Raw genomic sequence first — 24,714 nt, 5'->3', positions numbered from 1 at the left:
TAAAAACCGAACGATGTTTATCCACCAGCACAAGTACGCTACGAAGGTCATTGACCGCTTCAGCGACTACATTCCGTACTCTATTGCAACACCAGCAGAACGGAACGCTAAACTTTCCGTAAGCAGCCAGCCCAGCAGTGAGCAAGAGAAAGATGCGATGAAATCGATTCCGTATCGACAAGCTGTAGGTAGTGTCATGTATTTAATGGTAGGCACTCGACCTGATTTGGCATTCTACATGCGAGAGGTCAGCCAATTTCTAGCGAATCCAGGTATGGATCACTGGAAAGCAGTCATTCGTGGTCTAAAGTACCTATCTGGAACGAAAGAATACGGTCTTCTTCTGGGAGGCTCGACCGATATTACATCGGAAAACCTTGCCGATCAACTAATTGCCTACAGTGACTCTGACTACGCCAACTGCCCCGACTCGAGACGCTCCATTGGAGGATACGTGACAATGCTAGCTAGCGGTCCTATCTCATGGCTTTCGCGTAAGCATCATACTGTAGTTCTCTCTACAACAGAGGCAGAATATATCGCCCTGTGTCACTGCATGCAAGAGATGATATTCCTCAAACTTCTCCTCAACGAACTTGGCTTTGCTACAACGCAGGCTAACATAATATACGAGGATAATCAGAGCTGCATCAAAATCTGCTACAACCCCGAACTTCACGGACGATCAAAACATATACACGTACGATACTGTTTCGTGCAAGAAAAAGTAGAGCGGCATGAATTTAACGTCACCTACTGCAATACGAAAGAGATGATAGCTGACATCTTCACTAAAGCTTTAGATAAGCACCAGTTTAGAGAACTAAGGGCCAAGCTCAGGATGAAATGTCTGAAAGCAGGATCCGGCCACTCAGTTTAGAAATACCATGATAATACAAGCGCATGAAGCGTGTCTATATTCTGCGTTCTTTTTAGAATTTTTTCCCACTGGGGTTTATTCTTTTTTGCTCGCACGAGGTTTTCCCTCGTTGAGGTTTCCCTGGTCAAGTACCGAATTATCTAGACACATGAGTTTATCAATAATAATCCATGCTTAACAACAAATTTGTTAGAGATACGCCAGTACATCTCAGTCGCTTTCACTTTCAGCATTTGTGTCACTCTGGACACGTAGTCGGTGTCATAATGTGTAGATTTTGTGGTTTCTGTGTGACAAATGACATCATCACTAAATACCCCAGCTTAGTGACTTCTTCGATGGAGTGGTGGCCACGTGTGCTCGAGAAGCCCCTTCCCCCCTCCTCCAGCGTGGCGATGAGAACTGGCGCAACCTGCAGTGCTGTCCGCGGCGCCCGCTTCTTCTTCTCCCTCATAAGAAGCGCTCTTTGCAGATCGGAAGGGCTCTGTGCCCACCGAAATAGCCTCTACCGATGCGAGGGAGCCTGCTTCGTAGCAGCGGCAAGTAGAGACGACATGTTGGGCTCCATCCTTGAGTTCCTACCAGGCGTGTCACTTAGCGTCCTCCTTCCCTAGCAGAAACTGCAGGGCAAAGTCAGATCGGCTAGCCTAAGCGACTTCCTGGCGGCGTTTCAAGGACTGAGGAAAAGTCCTTTAAGGAAAGTTTTACCTCTGTTATAACATAGAATTGTCAGTTTGATAAAATATGTTCAGAGGCAGGGTCCCTGCTACTTCAACAGCCTCCCTGCCAGGGAGGCTGTTGAAGTAGCCTCTAAACAGTTTGATTACCTTGACCTTAGTCACTCCAAAATATTATAATGAGATTTAGGAGGTCCTGTTTAAGTCGGTATGACTGGCTTAAACTATACAGACACTAATGGCTGGTGTACAGCTATTGGTGGCTTCCTAATACTAATAAAGTACTCACTTCGTCTTTTGACGCCTACATAACGTCTTCTTCCTCTCCCTACTTCTTCTCGACCTGTCATACGAGTTATACAAACAAACCGCTCTTCTAATGGTCATGCCTATGATCAAGTTTGTCACAAAGCAAATTATCGCTGATGCAGCTAAAAATCTCCACGAATTCGTTGGTCCCATTGTGGTGTTTTCACTTGATGTTTTCAACGTATTCTACGTCGCTATCTGCATGCAAGCAGCAACATCCACACTCACGACCGTGCTTATTGTCGCTGTTGATAGCCTCCACGTTATCATTGCTGTCCGAAGTATATTCCGACGGAAGAAGTCTATTGACTCGAAGTCAGAATGGCCACTTATTTCCGAGTCTACGTACTATTTGAGCGATATACTCCTTTTGGTGCAAACGAGCTTTCAATTCCTTTAACCCCGTAAAGCTACTTCGACTTCGTGCTCCTTTTGCACTCTCACTATCCGCTGAAAGCCAAGCTTTTCTAGATAATCTAGAGCGAACATCTCTGTTGACATTTGACTACAACCAGATCGTTCAAGAAGCCGCCAAGCGTAAATGCAAGCAACCAATCGAGACCTTCGAGCCAATTGTGACGATAGAGTCGCAGGTAAGTGTTTCCTCCAGCCCGAGCAGAAAATTTCGCGAAGAACTGCAGTGCTCAAGCTCAATTGCAGAATTTATTGCGATAAGCAAGGCCTTCCAGCTGAACACCACAGAGCAGTCTGCCTATGACGCTCTTCAAGCACTTTTTTACTCCGAGTACGTCCTGATGGGCGAGTATATCGAGTTCATGCTGCCACTACTCTACGCACTATACCTCGCTGTGCTCTTCCATCTGCCCATTGCAGCTTATTACCCACACACAGCCACAATGACACCTATCAAGCTGCACGAAACCCTAGTGAGCATCTTGGCGTTTTCAGTGGTTGGAATTGGCCTTTGTATTGGAAACTCAAGCGAATACACTCCAAGGGCATTTGTTTGTTTGGACCCCATTCATTCGGCAGCTAACGCTAGTGCACTACGGTACGTATCTACAGTCACTGCTTTGTTATGGTCACTCTACCAAAACTGATGCGGTTGGTGGATACAGGTGTAGACTTAAGTTTTCAGTTTGCGTGATTCCAATCAAGGAGCAGGTACTTCTGCTTTTATTGCAAAAAGTTTACAACTACATTACGTGGCAAGTACTCGACGAAGCAGCGGTACGTGGACATCAAGATGTCGTGATGTTTTGCTTTAGAATTCGCGATGGAGCGAAATTAAATTGCCAAGTAGTCCCCAACCAGCTCAATTGCACGGAATCGTGATCAGGTGACCATATTTAAGTATTAATACTTGGCAACAATAAATAGCTCGACCTAAAAAAATCGAATCAGGCTTGACCTCCAAAACAATTAATTGAAATCTCAACACTACCATTGTCAATTCTGGTATTACTGGAGATCTTTTGCAACATTTAATCGAATTGGAGTGTTTTGACAATTTAAGAGCGATAATCGAAAGTGGCGCTTCAAATGGTTCGTTTGCTGCTGTCAATCCGAGGCGGACTTGGGAAGGACTGCGCGGACCTACCCGTTAAAAATACCTTGCAGACGATGTGAAACCCCCTGCTTCAACACTCCCCCAGTTAGTTGAATGGCTCGTATCCCATGAAGGTCTACGCATCAGGCGTCAGTGGCGGGCCCACGCTGCTCTCGAGCAACGGGCCGTCCGTGGCGACCCAAGAGATCCGACCCAAGCCCGCAATCTCTCGCCACCCTCGACATAATCGACGATGGCCCTTTGAGACTGCGTACGAGAAACTCTCGTGGACCACACGACAGACCATCCGCTCGAGCGTCAGTCTCTGTGCGATCCTCTACATTTTCTTAACGATTCCGTTCCGCATTGCCTTCTACTACGACACTGGAGAGACCATCACTCACCACTGGACGGAGGAGCTCCGTGTGTTTGCCGTTTTGGATGCAGTCGCAGATTTTATCGGGATATTAGAGTTTTTACGCTTTTATCGACTGCAAAAGAAAGTTTTCGGACCGCGATTCGCCAGTTTCGACGCGAGTAAAAGCGCCAGTCTGCAACAGGCCTCGAGGAGGCTCATGCGCTCATCGTCGTTCAGTACCGCACATCGAAGGAAAACCGAGTGGACCTTGGCATCCATCGGACAATCAGCCGAGCTACATGGCAACCCCGTGGACGACAGAAACGCTGAGCGAAATTTTGTGAGAACTACGAAGTTTCGGTTGGTATTAGAAGTGGTGGCACTGCTGCCTGTGGAGGTCGTACCGTACGCCTCAGGAACCTTCAACGCACTGCATGTAGTGCGGATTACCAAGCTCTGTCGTCTGTATAAACTGCGCCACTGCTTGGAGCGATTCGCCAGTATTTACTCCGACCGGACATGGGTGCAGCATTTATCTTCTACCGGTATCGCCAGTCTTGTAAGGAATATTGGCCTCTGTGCTGGTCTGTGTCACTATGTCGCTTGTGGGTACATGCTGATGGCTCATGCGCAGTGTGGAGTCTCGCTTGAGGCCTGCGACGAGCACGTGGAAACGAGCTGGGCTGTTCGGGACCGTCTTTTTGGCGCCTCGGTGGCTCGTAAGTATGCTCGTACGCTCTACTGGGCGTCTCGAACTCTGGTGTTACTGGGGTATGACGATGTGACGCCAGTGTCTGACGCCGAGACAATCTACGCGCTGGCCGCGACGCTGCTGGGGGCGCTCTTCGGGTCGTCCTTGCTAGCGACGTTTCTCTTCATCTTTCGGCTTCGGAACGCACGGTATGCTGCTTTCTCAACACACGTGGACAACGCGCGAGAGTACATGCGCTCCCAGAACATCCCGCGTGCCGTCCGACGACAAGTGATCGCGTACTTGAGCTACGCGTGGAATACCCACCGCAGTCTGGACAGCGAAGAAGCGCTGCGTTTGATGCCCAAGCATCTGCAGTCGAAGGTTGTCTCGACGCTGAAAGCGAGTCGGATCAAGCAGGTTTGCTTCTTGGCGAAGGAAAGCGTCGAGTTTATCAACCTCCTGGCAGCCGCTCTTGTTCGACGCGTGTATTCGCCGGCTGACCAGATAATCGAGCCCAAGTTCAACGCCCAAATGTTCTTCGTCATCCGCGGCACAGTGGTGCTATCTTCTTTCAAAGGATCAAACTCAAGAGAGTGTCAAACGGGAGACTTTTTCGCTGACTCCTGTCTCCTCTCTCCAGAGACGTTCTTGGAGAAGGCCGTCGCCAAGACTTTTTGTGAGCTGTACGTGCTGGCGAAAAGCAAGTTTGACGACGCTATGAGCGGATTCTATCGGAACAACGAGGGCGAAATACGAGCGGGGATGGCAGAAGCGCTTGAAAAATACACGACGCAGCTTCGTAAGACGAAAAAGCTGTTGGGTGCTCGAAACAGAGCTGTAAGCTCTCGGCGTGCCGAGGATCCGGACAGCATGACGGCGACTGCAGGTTCACATAGTCGTAGACGCGGCGTCGGCTGGAGGCTGCCAGGCTCTGTGTTTCGTATCCACTGGGATGCGGTGCGCCTGTTATCGATCGTCTTCATTGCGTTCGAGGTGCCGTACTTTTCCGTTTTCATCTCGATGACCGACGAGCAGCAAATGTTCGTGGAGCAGCCTGAGTTTGGGTTGAGATACTCCCTCGCGTTGGTGATTGAAGTGCTTTTCGGCGTGGATCTCGTGTTGCGATCGCGTCATTTCGCGCACTTGGACCCTATCGTGATGCTCCCAGTGGAAGACCCGCAGCTCATTTTCTCTGCCTACAAAGCGAATGGATTCTATCCCGATCTAATCGCGTGGCTGCCAGTGGGGGTGATCTTAGAGTCTTTAGCTACGGCATCAGACCAGAAATACTCGTGGATGCTTCGCTTACTTCGACTTCTACGAGTGCGGAAGGTCCCGGAGCTACTGTGGAATATCTGCGACTACTACAGCATCAGCTCGAAGGCCCACCTTGTCATTTCTTTACTACTAGGAGTCACGTTCATGCTCCATGTTGTTGGGTGTGTGTGGTTTGAGATGGCCTGGATGTCGGAAATTGGAACTGCGAAGCATGCGGATAAAGGCGTGCTAACGGAATTGTCACGCCCGGAATGTTTAAAACACTCAGCACTGTTCGACAACTGCTCGTGGGTAACATTCGACTGCTACGCTCATATCGGTGGCGATTTCCCAGCCGAGAATCCAGATTCCATGTATCAGGCCTCATTCGCGTATATGCGCTCCGTGTACTGGGCCATTGTGACGTTGACGGCCGTTGGCTATGGTGACATTGTCGCGTATTCGACTGCAGAGAGTTTCTTCGCCGCGTTCTGGATATTTGTCGGCGGGATCATCAATTTTGGAGTCGTGGGGGCCATGTCGAGTACTATTTCCAATGCCATGGCGCCTCACCATCATCATATGGAGAAGCTTAACTCGCTGAACAGCGTGCTGGAGCGCCTGGACATCTCCGAGAAACTCAGCGCCGAGATTCGTCGCTTTTACCACCACGCTTTTACTGGACGCAAGCAAGCCTACGAGTCGCAGTTACTCTCGCATTTACCCGATCAACTCTGCTACGAAATATCGTCTTTACTGCACTCGGAATCGGTGAAAAGTGTGGCGCTCTTCGACTCGGCCAGCATCGAGTTTCTAAAGGAAGTGACAGGTAAATTTCGTCATCGGATCTATCAGAACGGCGACTCGATTTGTCTGGAGGGGGATGTCTGTCGAGAATTCTTCGTGCTATTGCATGGCAGTAAAGTCAACGTGTTCTTCAGGTCTAGAAAGGTGCCGATTCGTGGTCTTCATGAAGGCGACAGCTTTGGCGTTCTGGCTTTCTTGCTGCGACGCCCCCACCCCGCTACCCTCACGGCCGCCTCGCTAGTGCACGCTTCGGTCATGACTCGTGAACAATTCGACGTCGTCCAACGCAAATTCGACGACGATCTTAAGGATATGAAGGAAGAAGCACAAACGCTCTGGACCGAACAGCAGAAGAACATGCGACGTATTGTGCGCAACCTCGAGAAGCTCAAGCTTCAGCCACACATAATGTCGACGTCAACTCTGTTTTACCAGGGCGATCCGTCGACAGCAAGCGCAGTTAGTGGAGCCAAAGACAGCAAAGTGGCGAGGGACGTCAACGCCACACGCGAACTCCTTTCAAGTCTCTGGAAGACAATCGTCGTGCTGTGCAACGTGTACAACACCATCTTCGTCATCGTCCGCATCTGTTTCCACTCGCATCTTCACTTTTCAAGTGGGGCGAATGCTGCTGTTTGGATCGCCGACATTTGTTGCGATATTTGCTTTGCGCTGGATATTTACCTTCGGCTTTACTACTTCGAGTGCCCTGATGTCGGTTTGGAGAATCTCGTCGAGCGGAAAGAGATGGACAAGCAGTACCGTCGGAGTATGACACTCAAGTGGGACATGTTAGCGTCAGTGCCAATCTACGCGCCATTTGCTAGCGGATCGCTGGTTGCCAGTCTGTGCAGACTGCCACGTCTTGTCCGCTGTGTCGATTTGTGGTCATATCTGGATGATGCCATCATTCTGATCCAGCAGCACTTCGCGTCTCACAGTGTATCGGCGTATCTGAGTCCTCTGAAGCTCATGATCATCTTGGTGCTGGTGGCCCACTACGTAGGCTGCATCTTCTTCTGGATCTCAGAGCATGAGTGTGAGCACGTTCAAAAGTGCTGGGTCAAAAATGACCATATGCTGCACCAGTACCACCACTCGGTGTTGATGCTGTACGCAAAGTCTTTTTACTGGGCTATCACGACGTTACTGCTGGTGGGGTCTCGTGAGAGTGTTCCTCGTGACACGGCTGGCACGGTATGGACGGGCTTGACGTGTTTGCTATGCACATTTATCATTGGACACGTCGTGGGAGAAATATCCGAACTGATCCTCGAGCTTGGGAAAGAAGTAAAGCACTACAAGAGTCGAATCACGAGCTTCGATGGCTTTGCGAAGGAGCACGAACTGTCTGATGGCCTACGGAAACGCGTTGGGTTTTTCTTTCGAGAGCAATTCGAGCATTCCAAAGGATCCGACTTGCACCACACAGTACATGACCTGTCGGCTAATCTACGGCTCAAACTCATGCTCGAAATCTACGGCGACTCCATCAAGTTACTGCCAATCAGTCGCTTCCTCACGTCGGCGCAAATCAACAATCTAGCCATTCGACTGAAGTCCGAAATCTTCATCCCAGGCGATAACATTCTAGTCGAGGGCACGTTCGGGAGTCGGCTGTGTACGCTTCGTAGAGGAATAGCTGCCGCCTTCTGGACCCACTCGGCTACAAGTGTAGCTATCCTGATGGAGGGCGCGCTGTTTGGTGAAGTTGCGTTCTTTCTGTCGGGTCAACGGAGACTTGCAACTGTGCGTGCGACAACTGCGTGTGAAGTGCTGTTTGTCTCGAAACACGATTGGCAGGAATTGTGGACTTCCACTGGCGATATGTCGGATCTTCAGATCCAGAAACATGCACAGCACGCCATATTCCACTGGGTTCGCGTTCGTCTGCTGCGCTATCAACGAGCTAGTCTGCATGCTGCTAGTAAAGCCAAACGTCTGCTATCTTCTCGTCACTCGCTGCACTCGACGGCCGCAGCTGCTGCAGGGACCGCAAAAGCGAAAACCAGATTATCTGCTGTGCTACTGAACCACAGAGAGAGCAGTGACGTAGGCGTCTCAACGCTAACAAACCTCACTTCTCCGCCAAGGTACGCGTCGGCTACGTCATCTGTGGACACCAGACGGTCGTCTGTAGCCTCTGAAATGCAAATTCTGGAGAGGAAAACGAAATATCTCCAAGCCAAAACTGACAAGTGTGCCAAACAATTCCATCCAGCGATTGAAGCTTTGCACACTCCTCGACGAACTTCTTCAATAATGTCAGCAAGAAGCCTTCGCAGTAGCGTCTCGCACAGTCGAAGTCGAGGGAACTCCAGTGGGGTATCAGGAGTTTATCGGAGCATGGTAGGCGACACAGCTGTGCCTCTCGCTCGGAGCAACAGTGTGACCACACTAGACATTCGCTTAGTGCAGTTTATGATTGACACCAATCCGATCAACAAGTATGTGCGCGATGTTCTCTCGGACGAGCATGTGCGAGGGATTGAGAAGGAGTGCTGGACGCGTTGCAAGCTTCTTGCAGTGGCTCAATACGGGGTCAGTAGACTGCTAGAGGAGCTCGCGCCAAGCGACACGATCTTCACACAATCGTCCAGTGCCTCTGCGTCTGCAGACCAGCGCTCCCCAGTCAAGATCCAGCCAGCAAAGAATATCACACTTCATCGGACGCGTTCACTTCGATACGATGAGATTTCAAGTCGAAAGCATAGCGTAGACGAGCTAGTGGCGGCGGCTTCAAACCGAAGAGGGAGTGGGCCAAAAGCAGCCAACAAGTGGAAGGCAGTAGCTGTAGCAGCCGCCCCGAGACTGAGCTCTCTATTCTCCAAAGATAATTTCGGTGGTCTCCGTAATCGCAGGATGTCTATCCAAGCCCAGGAGTCCCGCGACGTACCACAATCCGATCAAACTGCGAGACTTTCGAGGATGGTGCGTTGTCACTCGTTGCCGCAGTTTGGACGCGAGTTCTTCGATGAAATGCGTCGCAATGACACCAGCTACTTGGCAGTGAACAATACGCAGCTAGGATTTGACTTTGAGACGCTCCAGCGCTCGCAGCGGCCTCAGCATTCAATGCAGCTACAATTGCTCCAACGATACCGAGCGTGGAAGGACCGCAAGCAAGCCACAGTTTCACCCGAGCATCAGCACATGAGCTCTCCTCGCATTCTGAGTGATGCCATACCACGAACAGCTTCGACGCTGACCGACAGATCAGCTGCAATGGGATCTCGACTCCAACTGGCGAGTCAGCAAGCTCTCCACATGGCCAAAACTGAACTCAAGGCGAAGAAATTCATTAGAGATGTCCAGCTAATGGCGAGATTGTGGGATCTGGCGATGCTCATCGTAGCAGTTTACCACTCAATTATCACACCTTTCAAGGTGTGCTTCTCGCCCGACCTTGCTGAGTTATCCGATGCTGCTCTGCGTGGATGGTCAGGATTCGAGATTTTCATGGACTTACTGTGCTTATTTGACGTGGGCTACAAACTCTGGTATAGCTCCACGACACGAGAAAGTGGCGTCTCTGCAGTGGCAAGCTCACGGCAGCCAGGAATTCGACGAGCACTGACGTCAAATCCAGCGTTACGAACCTATATTGCTGCAATGCTGCCGCTCGAACTGCTTTTATTCGGTACCGATGTACGAATGCCTCTAGCTCGCGCAGAAGCGACTCGTGTTTCCTGGTGGACCTCTCGATGGATTTTACGGATGAATCGGGTGCTTCTCGCCAGTCGTATTGAACTTCTAACGGAGCAGCTTTTCCAGTTTCTGATCTATGACCGCAAGGCGCAGGTCGACGAGGAAGTTCTCTACTTCCTCAAGAGACTGTTATCCTATCTGACTATGGGACATTTGCTAGCTTGTATGTGGTATCTCACGAGCTACGTGGGCTTCCATCGTTATGGGACGTCGTGGCTCGCGACATCGGGCATGTTAACGTACATCAAAGAGGCTGAACACGCCGAAGAAACCGAGCGAAGGCTTAGCGAAGCGGTCGGTTCCTTTTCACTCGAGGCCATCTCTGTGTCTCGTAAGTATCTTCGCTCCTTGCTCTTCTCGATGGAGTGCATTTCCACGCTCTTCTACGGCGACATTCTCTCCATGAACCCTTTGGAGTTGGTAGCGGAAATCGCGATCACACTTTGGGCCATTTACATCTACGGCGCGCTGGTCGGTGCACAGGGAGAACTCTTGGATGCACGTGCTAAGCGCGAGGCTGCGTTTGAGCAAACGCTAGGAGAGCTGCATCATTATCTGGTCCACAACGACGTGCCCAAGGCGATTAAGCGACAGATCAAGGTTTACTATGCGCGTCTGTGGGCTCGTCGTAAGGGAGAAGCTGAGTTTGCTGCGGTAGCTCACGTCTCTCGGTCTCTGTATAAAGACGTCGTGATGGCTACATTGCGTGGCTTCGCAGGGCAGGTGGCAGCATTCCGAGGACTGGACGATCAGTTTCTGCGTGCCTTACTTGTCTGCCTGCACTACGTCGTGTGCTCTGCAAGAGAGGAGGTTTTCGTGCTCGGGGATATGGATCGCAGCATGTATTTCATTGCACAAGGGCGAGTTGCAGTCAAAATGGGCAGCAGTGAAACGATTCGTGAACATGGCGAGTTCTTCGGGGAGCTGGCGCTTTTGTACGGGATTTCTCGATTAGAAACGTGTGCGGCAGTGACAGTAACGGAGATGTATCGGTTAGATCACGAGCCCTACGAGCGTCTACTGCTCGAGTTCCCAGAGTATCGAGCGCGGAATAAACTGTCGTGGACCACCATCTCCACTGGCTCGAGCAAGGAACGCTCCATCATCGAGGAGGCTTTACGCTGCTTTAAACAATGTGGGAAAGCTAGAAATCCTGGTTTACAAGGACCTTCGAGTCAAGTACCGACGCTATTGAACAGGGAGAGCATCGCGGTTAACGCTGAGCGAATCGACGCTCAATTGCCACAGTCGTATATCTACCGCTCCGCCATGGATTTGTTGTCGAGGCTTAACAAGGTGGACCCGTTGGAGGCCAAGGATTTGTATCTCAAAAGTCGATATGGTGCTCGCAGACAGCTCAAGACCGCACTGGGCATTGCCACAGCACGACTGGAACAAGAGGAAGACGCCGTACGCAGCTTTCACAGCTCACCCCCAACACCACGGGAGAAGAGTTTGCACGAACACCACAGTGACAGTTTGAAACACATGGAAGCGGTAGTGGAAGAACTATCAAGGCCCACGGAACACCAGAGGACGGAAACTTTGAAGAAGCTGTTCGAGAGAGCTCTAGACAAGTAAAACGCCCTTATAAACACTTGTACTTCTTTTCTACTCAACATGCCACTTGACTCGATTCGTGCGGCCATTTTCAAACGTCTGGCATCGTTTGGGCCCCTCGGAAGAACCAAAATTCTCCTTGTTTCCGTTGACAGGCGTGATACATTGCAACAAATGTTTGCGTGCCCCATCGCGACACTTGAGAATCAACTCTTTTGCCTCCAGCGGATGCAGCGACCGCAAGTTCGCTAGCATTTTCATCGACGACCTCAGTACAAACGAGAACTGCAGTCGGGCCTCCAAGTTCTCGGCTGTGGTAGGCACCACTTTGGCGATACTTGGTCTGGAAGCAAGTGTTCGGTGTAGACGTGGAGGGGATTGAAGCGCTACTCGTTCGGGCTCTGCGACTGTAGTCCACGAAAGCCTGTTGCGAGCTCGATACTCTGGAAATTCTAGCAGCAGACGCGCATACGGTTCGTGATCCAGTCGATACAGCTCAGCTACAGTGAGAGCTACGCACGTTTCCAGCCGTGAGATACCGTAAAGCAGCGTCAGCTCCCCGAAATACTCGCCTCGCTCCCGAGTAACATCCGATGCGTCCGTCTTGACTAGAACTCGCCCCTGAGCGATAAAGTACATGCTTCGGTCCACATCACCTTTCATGACAATCTCTTCGTTTTCGTCACACACGACATACTGCAAGCAGACGAGCAACGCTCGTAAGAAATGGTCTTCAAGCCCTCGGAAAGCCTTGACTTGAGCAGCAAAGTGACGGAGCGCAGTAGAAACCACGTCTTCATACAAGACACGCGAAACCGTTTTAACCGAAGAGAACTCGCTCTCGCCACGCCCTCGAACCCACAGACGAGCGTAGTAAGCTTTAATCTGCCGTCTTAGAGTCTTGGGAACGTCATTTTGCAGCACGTAGTGGTGTAGTTCTCCCAGTCGCTGCTCGAACTTGGCCTCTCGTTTTGCACGTGCATCCAGCAGCTCAGCTTGGGCACCAACCAGCGCGCCGTAGATGTAGATACTCCAGAACGTGATGGCAATCTCGGCCACCAGCTCCAATGGGTTCATCGACAAGATATCGCCGTAAAACAGCGTTGAGATGCACTCGATCGAGAACAAGAGCGACCGAAGGTACTTCCGAACAAGTGACACACTTTCCAAAGAGAAGGTGCTTGCGCTCTGGCTTAGCATTCGACCAGTGTGCTCCACGACTGTCGCGCCGTCCGAAATGTACGTCAACATGCCTGAAGTGGCCAGCCATGACGTCCCATACTGGTGAAAGCCTGTCTCACTGGTGACGAACCAAATGCACGCGAGGAGATGACCAGTGGCAAGGTAGGACGATACCCCTCTCGCAAAGTAGAGCAGTTCTTCGCTGATAGGAAGCTTGAGGTCATGTACAATAAACTGAAAGAGCTGCTCCGACAATGGACCGATTCGACGAAGGAGCAAGATGCGATTCATTCGAAGAAGCCAGCGGGTGGTCCACCAAGATGCATCAGTGTGCGATACGGAAGAATTCGAAATGGGTACACGCACGTTGGTAGCAAGAAGGAGAAGCTCGAGGGGTAGCAACGCGACAATATACGCTCGCAGTTCCGGGTTAGCAGTAAGTGCGTGGCCGAGACCGCCTTTCGACGAGTTTGCGGCCGAGAAGACATTCTTCTGCATCACCGAAGCACACTGCAACTGATAGACAGCGTCAACCCCGCACAACACGTCCAAGAACATCTCCATGGCCGACCAACACTGTAGTGTTTCCTCAGACAATTCAATAAGCGCAGGTGAAAAACTGATCTTGAATGGAGTGACGGTCAGATGATAGACTGCCATCCCAAGCATGAGGAAATCCCACACCTTGCCCAGTTCCTTGACTCGCCGAATGAAAACTAGCGATCGCAAGTCAGTGGTGGCAGAGAAGAGAGCTCGCTGGCTTGGAAGGTTCAATCCCGACCCCATCGCAGCACCACGAGGGCGTCGGAAGTTGCGAAAGTTTGGGGTTTGCATTTCATCGGTCGGAGAGACAACAGAACCTCTGCTTTTCTTCGTGTCTACAGCTTTGGGTACCGGTATGACCGATAGCTTGGAGCTAGCTCTCCACTGTTGATAGCGGTGATACCAGTGCAACTGAGCTGCGTATTGCGGGCGTTGGCAGCGCTGCAGGATCTCAAAGTTAATCCCGGATGTTTTTGACTGCCTTGGGGCTCGATTGCGTTTTCTGACTCGTAAGAAGTCAGTCGCGATTACTGGCAAGGAATGGCAGCGCAATCTTCGCTCGGGTGGTGACGCGACGTCGGGTTTTGATGGACACGGGTGAGGTCGCTCATTTACCATTGCCACGGATAATCGGCGCCGTTTCTGTCTGTTCAAATTGCCTACCGGTGCTTGCCCAGCCTTTGAGATGCTCTTTGGTGGAGATGCCACACTGACAGCCTCCATGTTGCCTTTTTTCAACCGAAAACTGGTGCCCAGTTTCAGTTGTTTACCCTTTCTACCAGCCAACGTCTTGATTTCTGGACGTCGACTTGTTGGGTTGGATTCTGAGGGAATTAATGCGTCCAGACGGCCCATGACTGCACGTTGCGCTTCAGAGAGAACGCCGAAGCGTGTCCAACATTCAGCTTCCACTGCACGAAGACGTTCCATACTCAAGCCGCTGCTCACGTGTTTGTTCAGTGGGTTCAAGTCCACGATGAATTGGAGAAGACGAATGTCCGCAGTGGTATCGCCCATAGACTTTTTATTCTCAAACGAAGCATCGGAGTTGCCGTTGTTCCACTGACTCTTTTTAGACGTTGTGGTACGATCCCTGCTCTGAGTAATTGAGCGCCGTACTGTGGTTAGTATCGACGACGACCTTCGCGCTTGGATCGAAGCGATAACTGGGCTGAATTTCTCAGCACATTTGTCGCTTTTCGTCAACAAATGCTCCGCTTTCGTCTCCAACAGCTGCACCTCTGGGTGTGCAAATAATCGACAGACTTCAGCTTGTGACATTCGTCGTGGAGGGGTGGCAGCTCGTATCACCCCAGCAGCAGCTTTGTGGTTTGACCGACCTTGGGCTGTTGCCTTTTCCGCTTCGGGAGTGGAAGAAAGTAAGTGTTTTGCTCGAGTGGCAGATCGAAGCGTGGCCTTTTGATACCGTTGCAGCCGACTACCGACCCAGCCAAGAATGGCGTGGAGAGCGTGCTTCTGGACGCGATCGTCGGCCGCATTGCCGCCACTCGCCCACAGTTCTTTCCAGTCGTGCTTAGACACAGACAGCACTTCACAGAACGTTGTAGCTTTCACAGTCGCAAGTCGCCTCTGGCTTGGGAGGAAGAAAGCGATCTCGCCAAAGAATGCGCCTTCCATTAGAATCGCCACTGCGGCAACTGATCTGGTCCAGAAGGCAGCGGCCATCCCTTTACGCAGCGTGCACAGGCGACTCCCATACGTTCCTTCCACTAAAATGTCATCCCCTGGGATGAATAACTCTGGTTTTAATCGCAATGCGAGATTATTCACTTGTGACGATGTGAGATATCGACAAATCGGGAGATTCGCGATGGAACTGCCGTAGATTTCGAGCATCAACTTAAGACGAAGGTTGGCTGACAGATCGTGCACTGTAGAGAATAAGTCGCTCCCTTTTGTGTGCTCGAACTGCACGCGGAAGAAATACGTGACACGCTCGCGTAATGCCTGAGGCAGCTCGTTAGTCGTCGCGAAACTCTCGAAGCTCGCGACGTGGCTTTTGTAATGTTTGGTTTCTTTCCCGAGTTCAGGATCAGCTCCGAGATTTCACCCACAATGTGCCCGATAATAAACGTACAGCACAAGCACGTGAAGCCTGTCCACAGTGTACCAGCCATGTCTCGAGGGGTACTCTCGCGAGATCCCACCAGCAGCAGTGTCGTCGTAGCCCAGTAAAAAGACTTTGCGTACAGCATTTCCAGTGAGTGGTGATACTGATGGAGGAGATGATCGTTGTCCACCCAGCATTTATCAACGTGTTGGCATTCACGCTCTGAGATCCAAAAGAAAATGCAGCCCACATAGTGAGCCACGAGCACCAAGATGACCAGCAACTTGACAGGACTCAGATACGCCGATACATTGTGAGACGCAAAGTGCTGCTGGATGAGGAGAATTGCATCGTCCAGGTACGTCCATAGATCCACGCAACGCACAAGGCGAGGCACTCTGCACAGGTTGGCAGCCCATGAGCCGCTTGCAAATGGCGTGTACACTGGCAAAGACGCCAGAATGTCCCACTTCAGCGTCGAACTGCGACGATACTGCTTGTCAATCTCCTTCCGTTCGAGCAGATTCTCCACCCCGACTTCAGGGCACCCCAAGTAATACAACCGAAGATAAATGTCGAGCGCAAAGCAAACATCACAGCTGATGTCAGCGACCCAAACCAGAGTATTCGCCCCAGTTGAAAAGTGGAGATGCGGGTGGAAACAAACGCGGAATACGACGAAGAACGCGTTGTAGACGTTCCAGCACGTGACGAGCGCATTCCACGCTGCAGTGAAAGATTCCCTCAACGAATGGACGTCACGAATGAGATGTCGAGATCCTTTTGGAGCTAGAACGGCATCGCGTTGATAGAAGAGCGTTGGGGTGTGCATGGAATGAGGCTGCAGTTTGAGCTTCTCCAGATTGGCGACGATACGCTCAAGTCGATTCTGTTCCTGAGCTCGTAACATTTCGGCTTCAGGCTTCATATCCGTAACATCTCGAGAGAATTTACGTTGGATAAGGTCGAATTGGTCTCGCGTCATGACCGAAGCCTGGACGTGCGACGCAGCACGAAGAGTGGCAGGATACGGCCGTCTTAACAAGAGCTCGTTCACTCCATAGCTGTCCCCGTTACATAGCGCACGTACCGGAGCTTTGCGAAGTCGAAAAAACAAATTGACCTTGCTGTTGTGCAAAAATACGAAGAAATCCCGACACACATCCCCCTCCAGACAAATCGTCTCGCCATTCTGGTAGCTCCGGTGACGGAATTGCCCTGTCACTTCCTTGAGAAATCCCGAGCTCGCCGAGTTAAAGAGTGGGATACATTTCACAGCTTCCGAGTGCAAGAGAGACGAGATCTTGTAACACAGTTGATCGGGTAAATGGGACAGCAACTGAGATTCGTAGCGTTGCTTTCTTCCAGTGAATTGTTGGTGGTAGAAGCGTCGGATCTCTCCACTCAAGTGTTCCGAGATCTCTATCCGCTCCAAGACGTGGTTAAGCGTATTGATCTTCTCCATGTAGTGGTGATGGGGGGCCATCGCAGTCGAAATGGTACTCGACATCGCCCCTACGACTCCAAAGTTGATAATCCCTCCAACAAAAATCCAGAATGCTGCAAAATAACTCTCCGCCGTTGAATAAGCGACAATGTCTCCATACCCCACTGCTGTCAGCGTTACAACTGCCCAGTAGAGCGAACGTAGATAAGCGAAGGAAGCCTGGTACATTGAGTCTGGGTTTTCGATAGGAAAAGTCTCACCAATGTGCGAGTAGCAGTCAAAAATGACCCACGTGCAGTTGTGGAGCTTCGAGGCTTGCTCGAGACACTCGGGGCGGCTCAATGCAGACATCGCCGCCGTGTCTCCAAGAAGAGAATCCTTATCTTGTCCAATTAGCGTCATTAGGAACCACGCGCACCCAACCATATGCAACGTTAAGGTAACCCCAAGCACCAAAAAGACAACAGTGCGCAATTTGGAGCTCAACCCGTAGAAATCCGCCAGGCTGGTCAGTAAGTTTGGGATCAATCGCATGCGTAACATGCGTAGCAGGCGGAAGAATGCGGAATATCTCTGGATACTGCAAGCAGGTAGAAAATCTAGCACAAGACCCATGGGCAGCCACGCTAGTACGTCGAGATAAAACCCGTTGGCTTTGTACATATCGAAAATTAGACTCGGTTGCACCACATTGAGCATCACACTCGGCTCCAAATAGGCGAAATACCGTGCGCGGAGGATGAGATCAATTCCAAACAGAACTTCGATTAAAACAGTCAGCACATACCGCAGACTGATGTCCTGCTGCACCATGAAGATGTCGGTTTCGTCGCCCATTGAGATGAAGACTGCAAAGTACGGAACCTCAAAGGCAACGTAAATGGTCGCTGCGAGACGCGCCGTGTCCCATCCGACACTGAAGTAGGACCCTGGAAGACGCCAATTGAGGCCTCGTCCGGATTCAGTTGCCACCTTCTCGTCGGTGATGAGACTATGGGAGCTCATGAGCTTCTTTCGGCTTCCTCCGTCGCCAATGGCTTGCAGTCCCAACATCTTTTGCATCTTCTGAAGTTGCAAAAGATACTTGTCGAGCGTATCAGTCATTCGCAAGCGCACGTCGGCCTCGTTTCCACGATAAAACTCGGCTAGAGCCTGGTCAAATTTGCTCTTGGCCAGCACATAAAGCTCGCAGAAAGTTTTGGCCACAGCCTTCTGCTCGTACTGCTCTGGATCGAGCAAACACGCATCCGCAAAGAAATCCCCCGCTGAGAATTCCTTCGCGTTTGAGCCGTTGAAATTCGACACCACCACTTTGCCTCGTATCACAAAAAACGTTTCCGCGTTGATCTTTGGCTCAATGATTTGATCGCCAGGAGAATACACCCGTCGGACGAGAGCCAGCGCTAACATGTTGGCAAATTCAACGCTCTCCTTCGCGAGGAAGCACACTTGTTTGATTCGACTGGCCTTGATGGTGGACACGACCTTGGACTGGAGATGTTTGGGCATAAGGCGAAGCGCTTCCTCTCCATCCAAGCTGTGGTGCGCGTTCCACGAGTAGCTGAAGAACGCCGTCACTTGGTGTCTCAGAGGTCGGGGGATATTCCGAGAGCGCATGTACTCTCGGGCGTTGTCGACGTGGGTTGTATACGCAGCGTATCGAGCGTTGCGAAATCGAAATAGAAACAGGAAATTAGCGAGTAATGACGAACCAAACAGCGCACCCATCAGCACGACGGCCACTACGTAAAGTGTTTCGGCAGTGGAAACCGGAGTCACATCGTCGTACCCCAGCAACACCAATGTTCGCGATGCCCAATACAGGGTACGTCCATACTTTCGCCCAACCGAAGCTCCAAAGAGTCGATCTCGGACGACCCAGCTCGTCTCTGCATCGTGGTGACAGAACTCAAGAGTAACGCCGCACTGGAAATGTGCAATGAGCATATATCCACACGCGACCCAGTGGCATACTCCCGCACACAGCCCAATCGTCCCTACCAGCGTATCGACCCCCGTAGACGAGAGCTGCTGAGCCCACGCATGATGAGAATAAATCTTTGCGATCCGAGCGAAGCAACGTCGCAACTTGTAGAGGCGACACAACTTGGTGAGTCGCACCAGATGCAACACGTTGAACGCCCCCATAGTAGCTGGAAGTATCTCCACCGGTACGAGGGCAACGAGCTCGAGCATTAACTCTAACCGCAACTGTTTTTTCTTCGACACAACAGTCTCAGTCAGGGAAGATGCCGACAGAATGGTCGCGATTGTCCACTTGATTCTGCCTTGTTGTTGTTGCTCGATTAGTGACGGTGCTGGAGACAGAGTGTTGGTCTCCGATCTACGTGTAGAGGCCACTGATCTGACTGAGATGACAGATGATTGTGTGCGTCTCCATCGCCCGAAGAAATAAAAAAATTGCACGAGACCAACAAGGTCAACAACAGTGTCGGTAATAGTAAGCACTGTGAGTTCCTGTGTCCACGAGTGATTGTCGTCGTAGGGATCGTAGTAAAAAGCCACACGGAATGGAATAGTCACAAAAAGGTAAAGCAACACAAAGAGATTCGCCACGATCATGAGTGTTTGTCGAGTGGCCCAGGACAAGTGGAGACAATACGCGTGCACTGCTCGCTGTAGCACGCGTCGAAATTTGGACGTGGGGATGGCAGACGACGATGGGCCACTGCCGCTCACAAGTAGCACTTCATTTGGCCCATCGAGGGCGTCCACCTGTGGCCGTACTTTGTTCCGCGCCATGACAGGGAGTTCTGGAGAATTGCGGTCTGGTCGAGACGTCGAGATCGTCGAAAATAGTGCAGAGGACGCACGAAGAAACGCTCAGGTTGGGATTGAGAATCTGATTAAAGAAAAGCAAAAGCCGCCACAATGTGGGACACCGGGATGTTTTTTACGCTTATTTAATACATGCCACTAATAATAATTCTAATAGTTTTCGAACAGTGTAAATGGCTGGAAAGATTTTAGAAGTTTATGATAGAAAGTATCATCACCAATCTATCTTGCCCAGATACGGGAAAATCTAGGCCCCAGGTCTGAAAACTCTCTATAGATTTTTTCCTCTATGTGCCAGTATCCGCTGTCTTGGAGCAGATCTGCCTAAAACAGCACAGCTGGCGAGATTATCCCCGAGGGATTATCCCCCGGGTCTTCATCGAAAGCGCAGATCTTGCGTCCAGTGGTGCGCCCATGTAGACTTTAAGGGTAAAAATCACTGAACGAATTTCTCTAATAAGAAAAATGCGTTAATTTGAAATTCGAAAAAGTTTTATATTACGCTACGGGGCAAGAAAAACATGCAGAAAAATGATATATGCGGGTGATTTGCGGGTCACGGCATCTCAACGTCGGGGAAATCACACTGAGAAAAGGTTTTCTTGAGTTCCGCAAAAGCTTCTTCATAGTAGCCTTCTACTACACTTCTCCGAAGTAACGAGTTTCTCATCGTTGATTGCTGTTGTTCCGGACTAAATCCTGACCGAGGGACATTTGTACATGTAGCATCATTCATCAAGACGGCGGCGATATCCACTGTAGGCTCCCCTTGGCGACATCCAAAGATTCCGTACTCCTGTGTCACTGTGCCCTTCAGAAGAAGAGTCTGCAAAGATTTGCCCGGTAACCCATTTTCCCCCTGTTCGCCAGATGCACCACGGCGAGTTCTGACTTCGTGTCCACCTTTTACCACATAACACTCCCCACCGCAGCCACCATAACCCCCTCTTCCAGGTCGACCAGCTGCCTTGCCCTTCTTTATGGAGCGCTCAAGCTCAAGTGTTACTTGAGTATTCCTCTGTATACCTTTCCTAATCATCCCTGTACCGACAGGTAGCATTGTTGGGGCGACTATAGGTGCTAATAAAGGAAGACAAGCACTTACTGCTACGCCACTTGCCGTTATCGCTGAACCGACTGCTGTTAGAGCCATATGACCGGTATCGGGAGGCATCTCTCTCTTTGACCACTTGCTGACGTACAACCCGAACGGAAGATATGGATATTTTGAAACCGATTCCCATTCCTTTAGTGACGTAAGTGAATTTAGCGCTGACCCCACGTCCGTTCTGAAGCGCTGCCTTTCACTTTCCAGGTCAAATTCATTGATCGAGTCGCTACCATTCTGACCATCACCTCCTTGTTGACCCGCGGAGAGGTGAATGAACTGAGGGTTAACGAGTTCGTTACAGATAATTGTCAATATCCCACCAGATCGACCTGGTACACCGTGCACTCCGCTCTGGCCAGGTATAGCGTAAAACTGAACAGGAGGCGGTGCTTGACCTTCAGCTGACAAATCAATTTTCGCCATGCAGACTTCCGGACTGATAATTACGACGTTGGCCCAAACACGAAGCTCAGCTGTAATCGTGATGGCTTTAAATCCGATTAAAACCACTGTAGGAATGGCTTCCGTGGTCGAATTTGTCGCCTTCACAAAATCCTCAAGGGTCGAATAAAGACGAGAACTGCTCGTCAACCGCAAACAGTAACCACTAACCACGATCGTGTTTTCTCTCCTTTTTCTCTCCAAGTTTTGATATTTGTGCACGTTCAAGTTCAAACTGTTCAGGTTGCGCTTGATCTGCTCCAGTTTGCCAAGACACTTCGCAGACAGCCATTCACCTTTGCAACGCATCAGTGGACTTTCAGACCACATTTCCATGAATTTCAGCCGTTCTATAGCTCTCAGCACTGTAGAATCGCCACTAATGCTGCTGGACCGTGGCACAAAGCGCTCAATTTGTCCAACGAAAGTCTCAAACGTGAGAAGGTCATGGCTTTCCAAAATGGCTAGCAATTCCGATATGGTAGAAATGGTATACCGGGACTGTTGTGGACTATATTGGCTACCCAACACTTGCGATAGCGCGTCACGAGCGAGCTCGATGTTTCTCTTGCAAAAAGTACGAAGTAAAAGCTGAGCTGTATCGGGGATGGGTTCAGCAAACGCGCTTGCTTGTTTGGCTGGAGAAGCAAGTGCTCGCAACACGTTGAGCTTCATTTCCGCGAGTGGGGAGGAATAGTCGAGTCCTTCTTTATCTAATTTCCTCGGTCTAGGCAAGGCGAAGACTGGTATATCACGATATTCGGGATAGATAGCCTTCATTTTAGTGGCGATCCTCGGATCGAAGTCAGCATCGCACTTCGTGAACACGAGAACAGTATTTGACCCACTGACACAAGCTCGGTTGACTGAGCCAGCCAGTCTAACTTCCTGTGAGCGTTCTTGTGGAGGTGTTGCAACGATGATGAACTGCACATTCTTGTGATTTGCCAAGAGCCAGTTTAATATAAAATGCGCAACAAGCTCGGCAAATGGGCCTCGAGTGTCATGCGTTCCAGGCATGTCAACTATCATCATCGATTGCCCGTTAACGCTTGCGCTCAAGACAGCCGGTAGTAAAGTCTTCGATAGTGATCCATATTGAATATTGATGCCAGGTAGTGGTTTTTCAGCGATAAGTACTCGTGTGTACTCATCTTCGTGATGCACGAGTAATTTGCTATTTCCGAAAAGCATGGAAACTACAGTGCTTTTCCCCGCTCCAGTCGCCCCAAGTACTGCAATGCAGTTTCCGTAATCAGTCTGCTCCAGAAACGCTTGAACTTCTTTGATCAACTCCAGACCTCGATCAATGTCCTGGTCTGAAAGGTTAGCTGAATCGAGGCGAAGTGCCAGTTTGGTAATTTTCTCCTCTAGCCGCTCCGCTTTTTCCAGCTGCATTGTTATTCCCGTGGCCTGCTCGTTGGTTTTTAGAGTGAGCGAGACCTCATCAACTCATTATGATGGGCCGTGACTTCTATCTAACTGCTTTTCAAATAGTCTAGTGCCATCACAAGCTTGGTATGAATTCTTTCACCCTCCTAAACCCAAAAAATCTTACACGGATCTTAACGAGTCGGCTTTCACCTATTTCGTACTTTTTGAGAAAAATACAGTCGTGCACCTCCATTTCGGCACCGGTATCAGTCGATACCCTGCCAGATTTTATGATTACGCGAATCGGATGCGCAATTACCTTTGCCCATCACCACCCTAGCAATTAACCTCAACGGTTTTCCCCTCCGATGACACCAGGCATTCCGAAATAATCATTGTATTGCTGCTTCAATACAATAGTTTACATTTAATTATTGATTTTTACAAATTTGATGACTATTTTAACTAGCTATTTTGTATTTACAACAAAGTACTTTATTTTTTTCGTAAAATCTTGTTTTTTCTGCTTTTTTTTGCATAATTACGGAGCTCGGTCTCCAGACAGAATTGAATGGCTGTTAGCGACGGTCGCTCAAAACGCGAACCTGAGGCGCTCGTCTATCATTTTTAATCTTACCATGGCTCTCTCCAACACCTTCACGACCAAGCAATCTGCAGCTACTTTTTTACTGCTCTATTAGACGCTCAAGATCAGCCGACGAAGTATTTTCGGTGCCAATGCGGTACCACTCGCAAGCAGGACGGTACTCAAACCGTTTAACCACGTGCTGAAGCGCCACCCCGATTACCTGACGACGATGCAGTTAAGCGGCTTCAACTCGGGCACCCTTGTCACCTTCATCGACCAGAAGAGCCAGACGGCTTACAGCTGGCTCGTCATGATAATCGAGTGCAATCTTCCGTTCGGAATCTGTGAGAATGACACCGTCACAAAATACACGGTGATGAAGCCAATACCCTTCTTAAGTACGCGGACTTAGTGACTAAGAAGGTCGAGGCTACGCTGAGCGAGGTGCTCCTCACCAAGTTTGGCATCATCATCGACGGCTGGACGTTTATGTGGTGTAGCGGGATCAGCAAAATCTGCGAGATTGCTGGATCCAACTTACCAACTGCGCCCAGACACCGACTAACGGAGGGGGTCCCCCGATGATCCGTGTTCTGCTGAACTTTCCTCACCTTGTGTACCCGTCGGTAATGCGGTATCTGCTCTCTCGGTAACTTCCGAAGAGTTCAAGTGGTGAAGCTTGAGTGTCTTGGCGAGACGTGGGGATGGGGTGGAGCAGCAGTGGAAAATCTTTACTCTGCGTCCGTGGATGGTTCCGTATCCTAAGCGAATATTCGAGCTTATGGATCCGGGGCCTAGATCGTGGATCTGGCCGTAGGGTTGCCTTGCGGGTGTGTTCCCATGCCTTCGTAGCTCCTTTGCGTCGTACTTGCCGCCTCCTGTGACGGGATCTTGAGAGTTGAGAACCTCTAGGGTGTAACCGACCAAGTAGTAATTCGGTTAGCCTGTTGGATCTGCACGTGTATAGGAAAGCTCACTAGGTTGTAGGATCTGGCCAATGTATTATCCAGTTATCGCTACCAACACTAGATTCGCAATTCCGAACCTTCTCCGAGCTCGTACGGCCAATGTAGTTCCGATTCTTGAGGGCAGGAAGGCACTTGTGTGTTATTGTGCAAATTGAAGACTGTATTGATATTTAAGCCTATACCTGCCTGGATTTCTACTTTCTATGTTCATCACCTGCTAAATCCCTTACCAGGCTCGGCTGCATGTCCCTTCTTCCCTTGACCCATCATCCCAGCTGTGTTATCTTCAGATCCACCGGATCCATGACGTAATCATTGTGGTCACCATATTATGGGTACACTCATCCGGATCCAGGTCGCTTGGATCCACTTTACTGTAAGTGCACACTTGTCGTGGATCCGAGCTCCCCAATCATCCCACGTCATCGA

At 50.3% G+C, this 24,714-nt stretch overlaps 3 protein-coding genes across 3 annotated transcripts; 1 reads left to right on the top strand and 2 right to left on the bottom strand.

Moving 5' to 3' along the window:
• Window positions 1-5,298: 5,298 nt before the first annotated feature.
• On the top strand, window positions 5,299-11,781 carry PITG_20111 (Voltage-gated Ion Channel (VIC) Superfamily; the record flags this gene model as incomplete). The annotated part of the gene is made up of 5 exons (XM_002896072.1): window positions 5,299-6,917; window positions 7,017-8,539; window positions 8,633-9,091; window positions 9,368-11,335; window positions 11,381-11,781. The coding sequence occupies 5 exons, from the start codon at window positions 5,299-5,301 to the stop codon at window positions 11,779-11,781; spliced, it is 5,970 nt and encodes a 1,989-aa protein (XP_002896118.1).
• A 248-nt stretch (window positions 11,782-12,029) lies between these two features.
• Window positions 12,030-13,776, bottom strand: PITG_20110 (uncharacterized protein; the record flags this gene model as incomplete). Its single annotated transcript, XM_002896071.1, has 2 exons — window positions 12,030-12,086; window positions 12,169-13,776. 2 exons carry the CDS (start codon window positions 13,774-13,776, stop codon window positions 12,030-12,032), a joined length of 1,665 nt encoding a protein of 554 aa, XP_002896117.1.
• An 889-nt stretch (window positions 13,777-14,665) lies between these two features.
• On the bottom strand, window positions 14,666-19,199 carry PITG_20109 (Voltage-gated Ion Channel (VIC) Superfamily; the record flags this gene model as incomplete). Its single annotated transcript, XM_002896070.1, has 3 exons — window positions 14,666-14,709; window positions 14,826-15,542; window positions 15,584-19,199. The coding sequence occupies 3 exons, from the start codon at window positions 19,197-19,199 to the stop codon at window positions 14,666-14,668; spliced, it is 4,377 nt and encodes a 1,458-aa protein (XP_002896116.1).
• Window positions 19,200-24,714: the final 5,515 nt, after the last annotated feature.

Source organism: Phytophthora infestans, genomic scaffold (assembly GCF_000142945.1).
Source record: "Phytophthora infestans T30-4 supercont1.106 genomic scaffold, whole genome shotgun sequence".
Classification (NCBI taxonomy): domain Eukaryota; phylum Oomycota; class Peronosporomycetes; order Peronosporales; family Peronosporaceae; genus Phytophthora; species Phytophthora infestans.
Note: the sequence above shows the minus strand (reverse complement) of the source record. Positions and strands in the feature narration are given on the sequence as shown.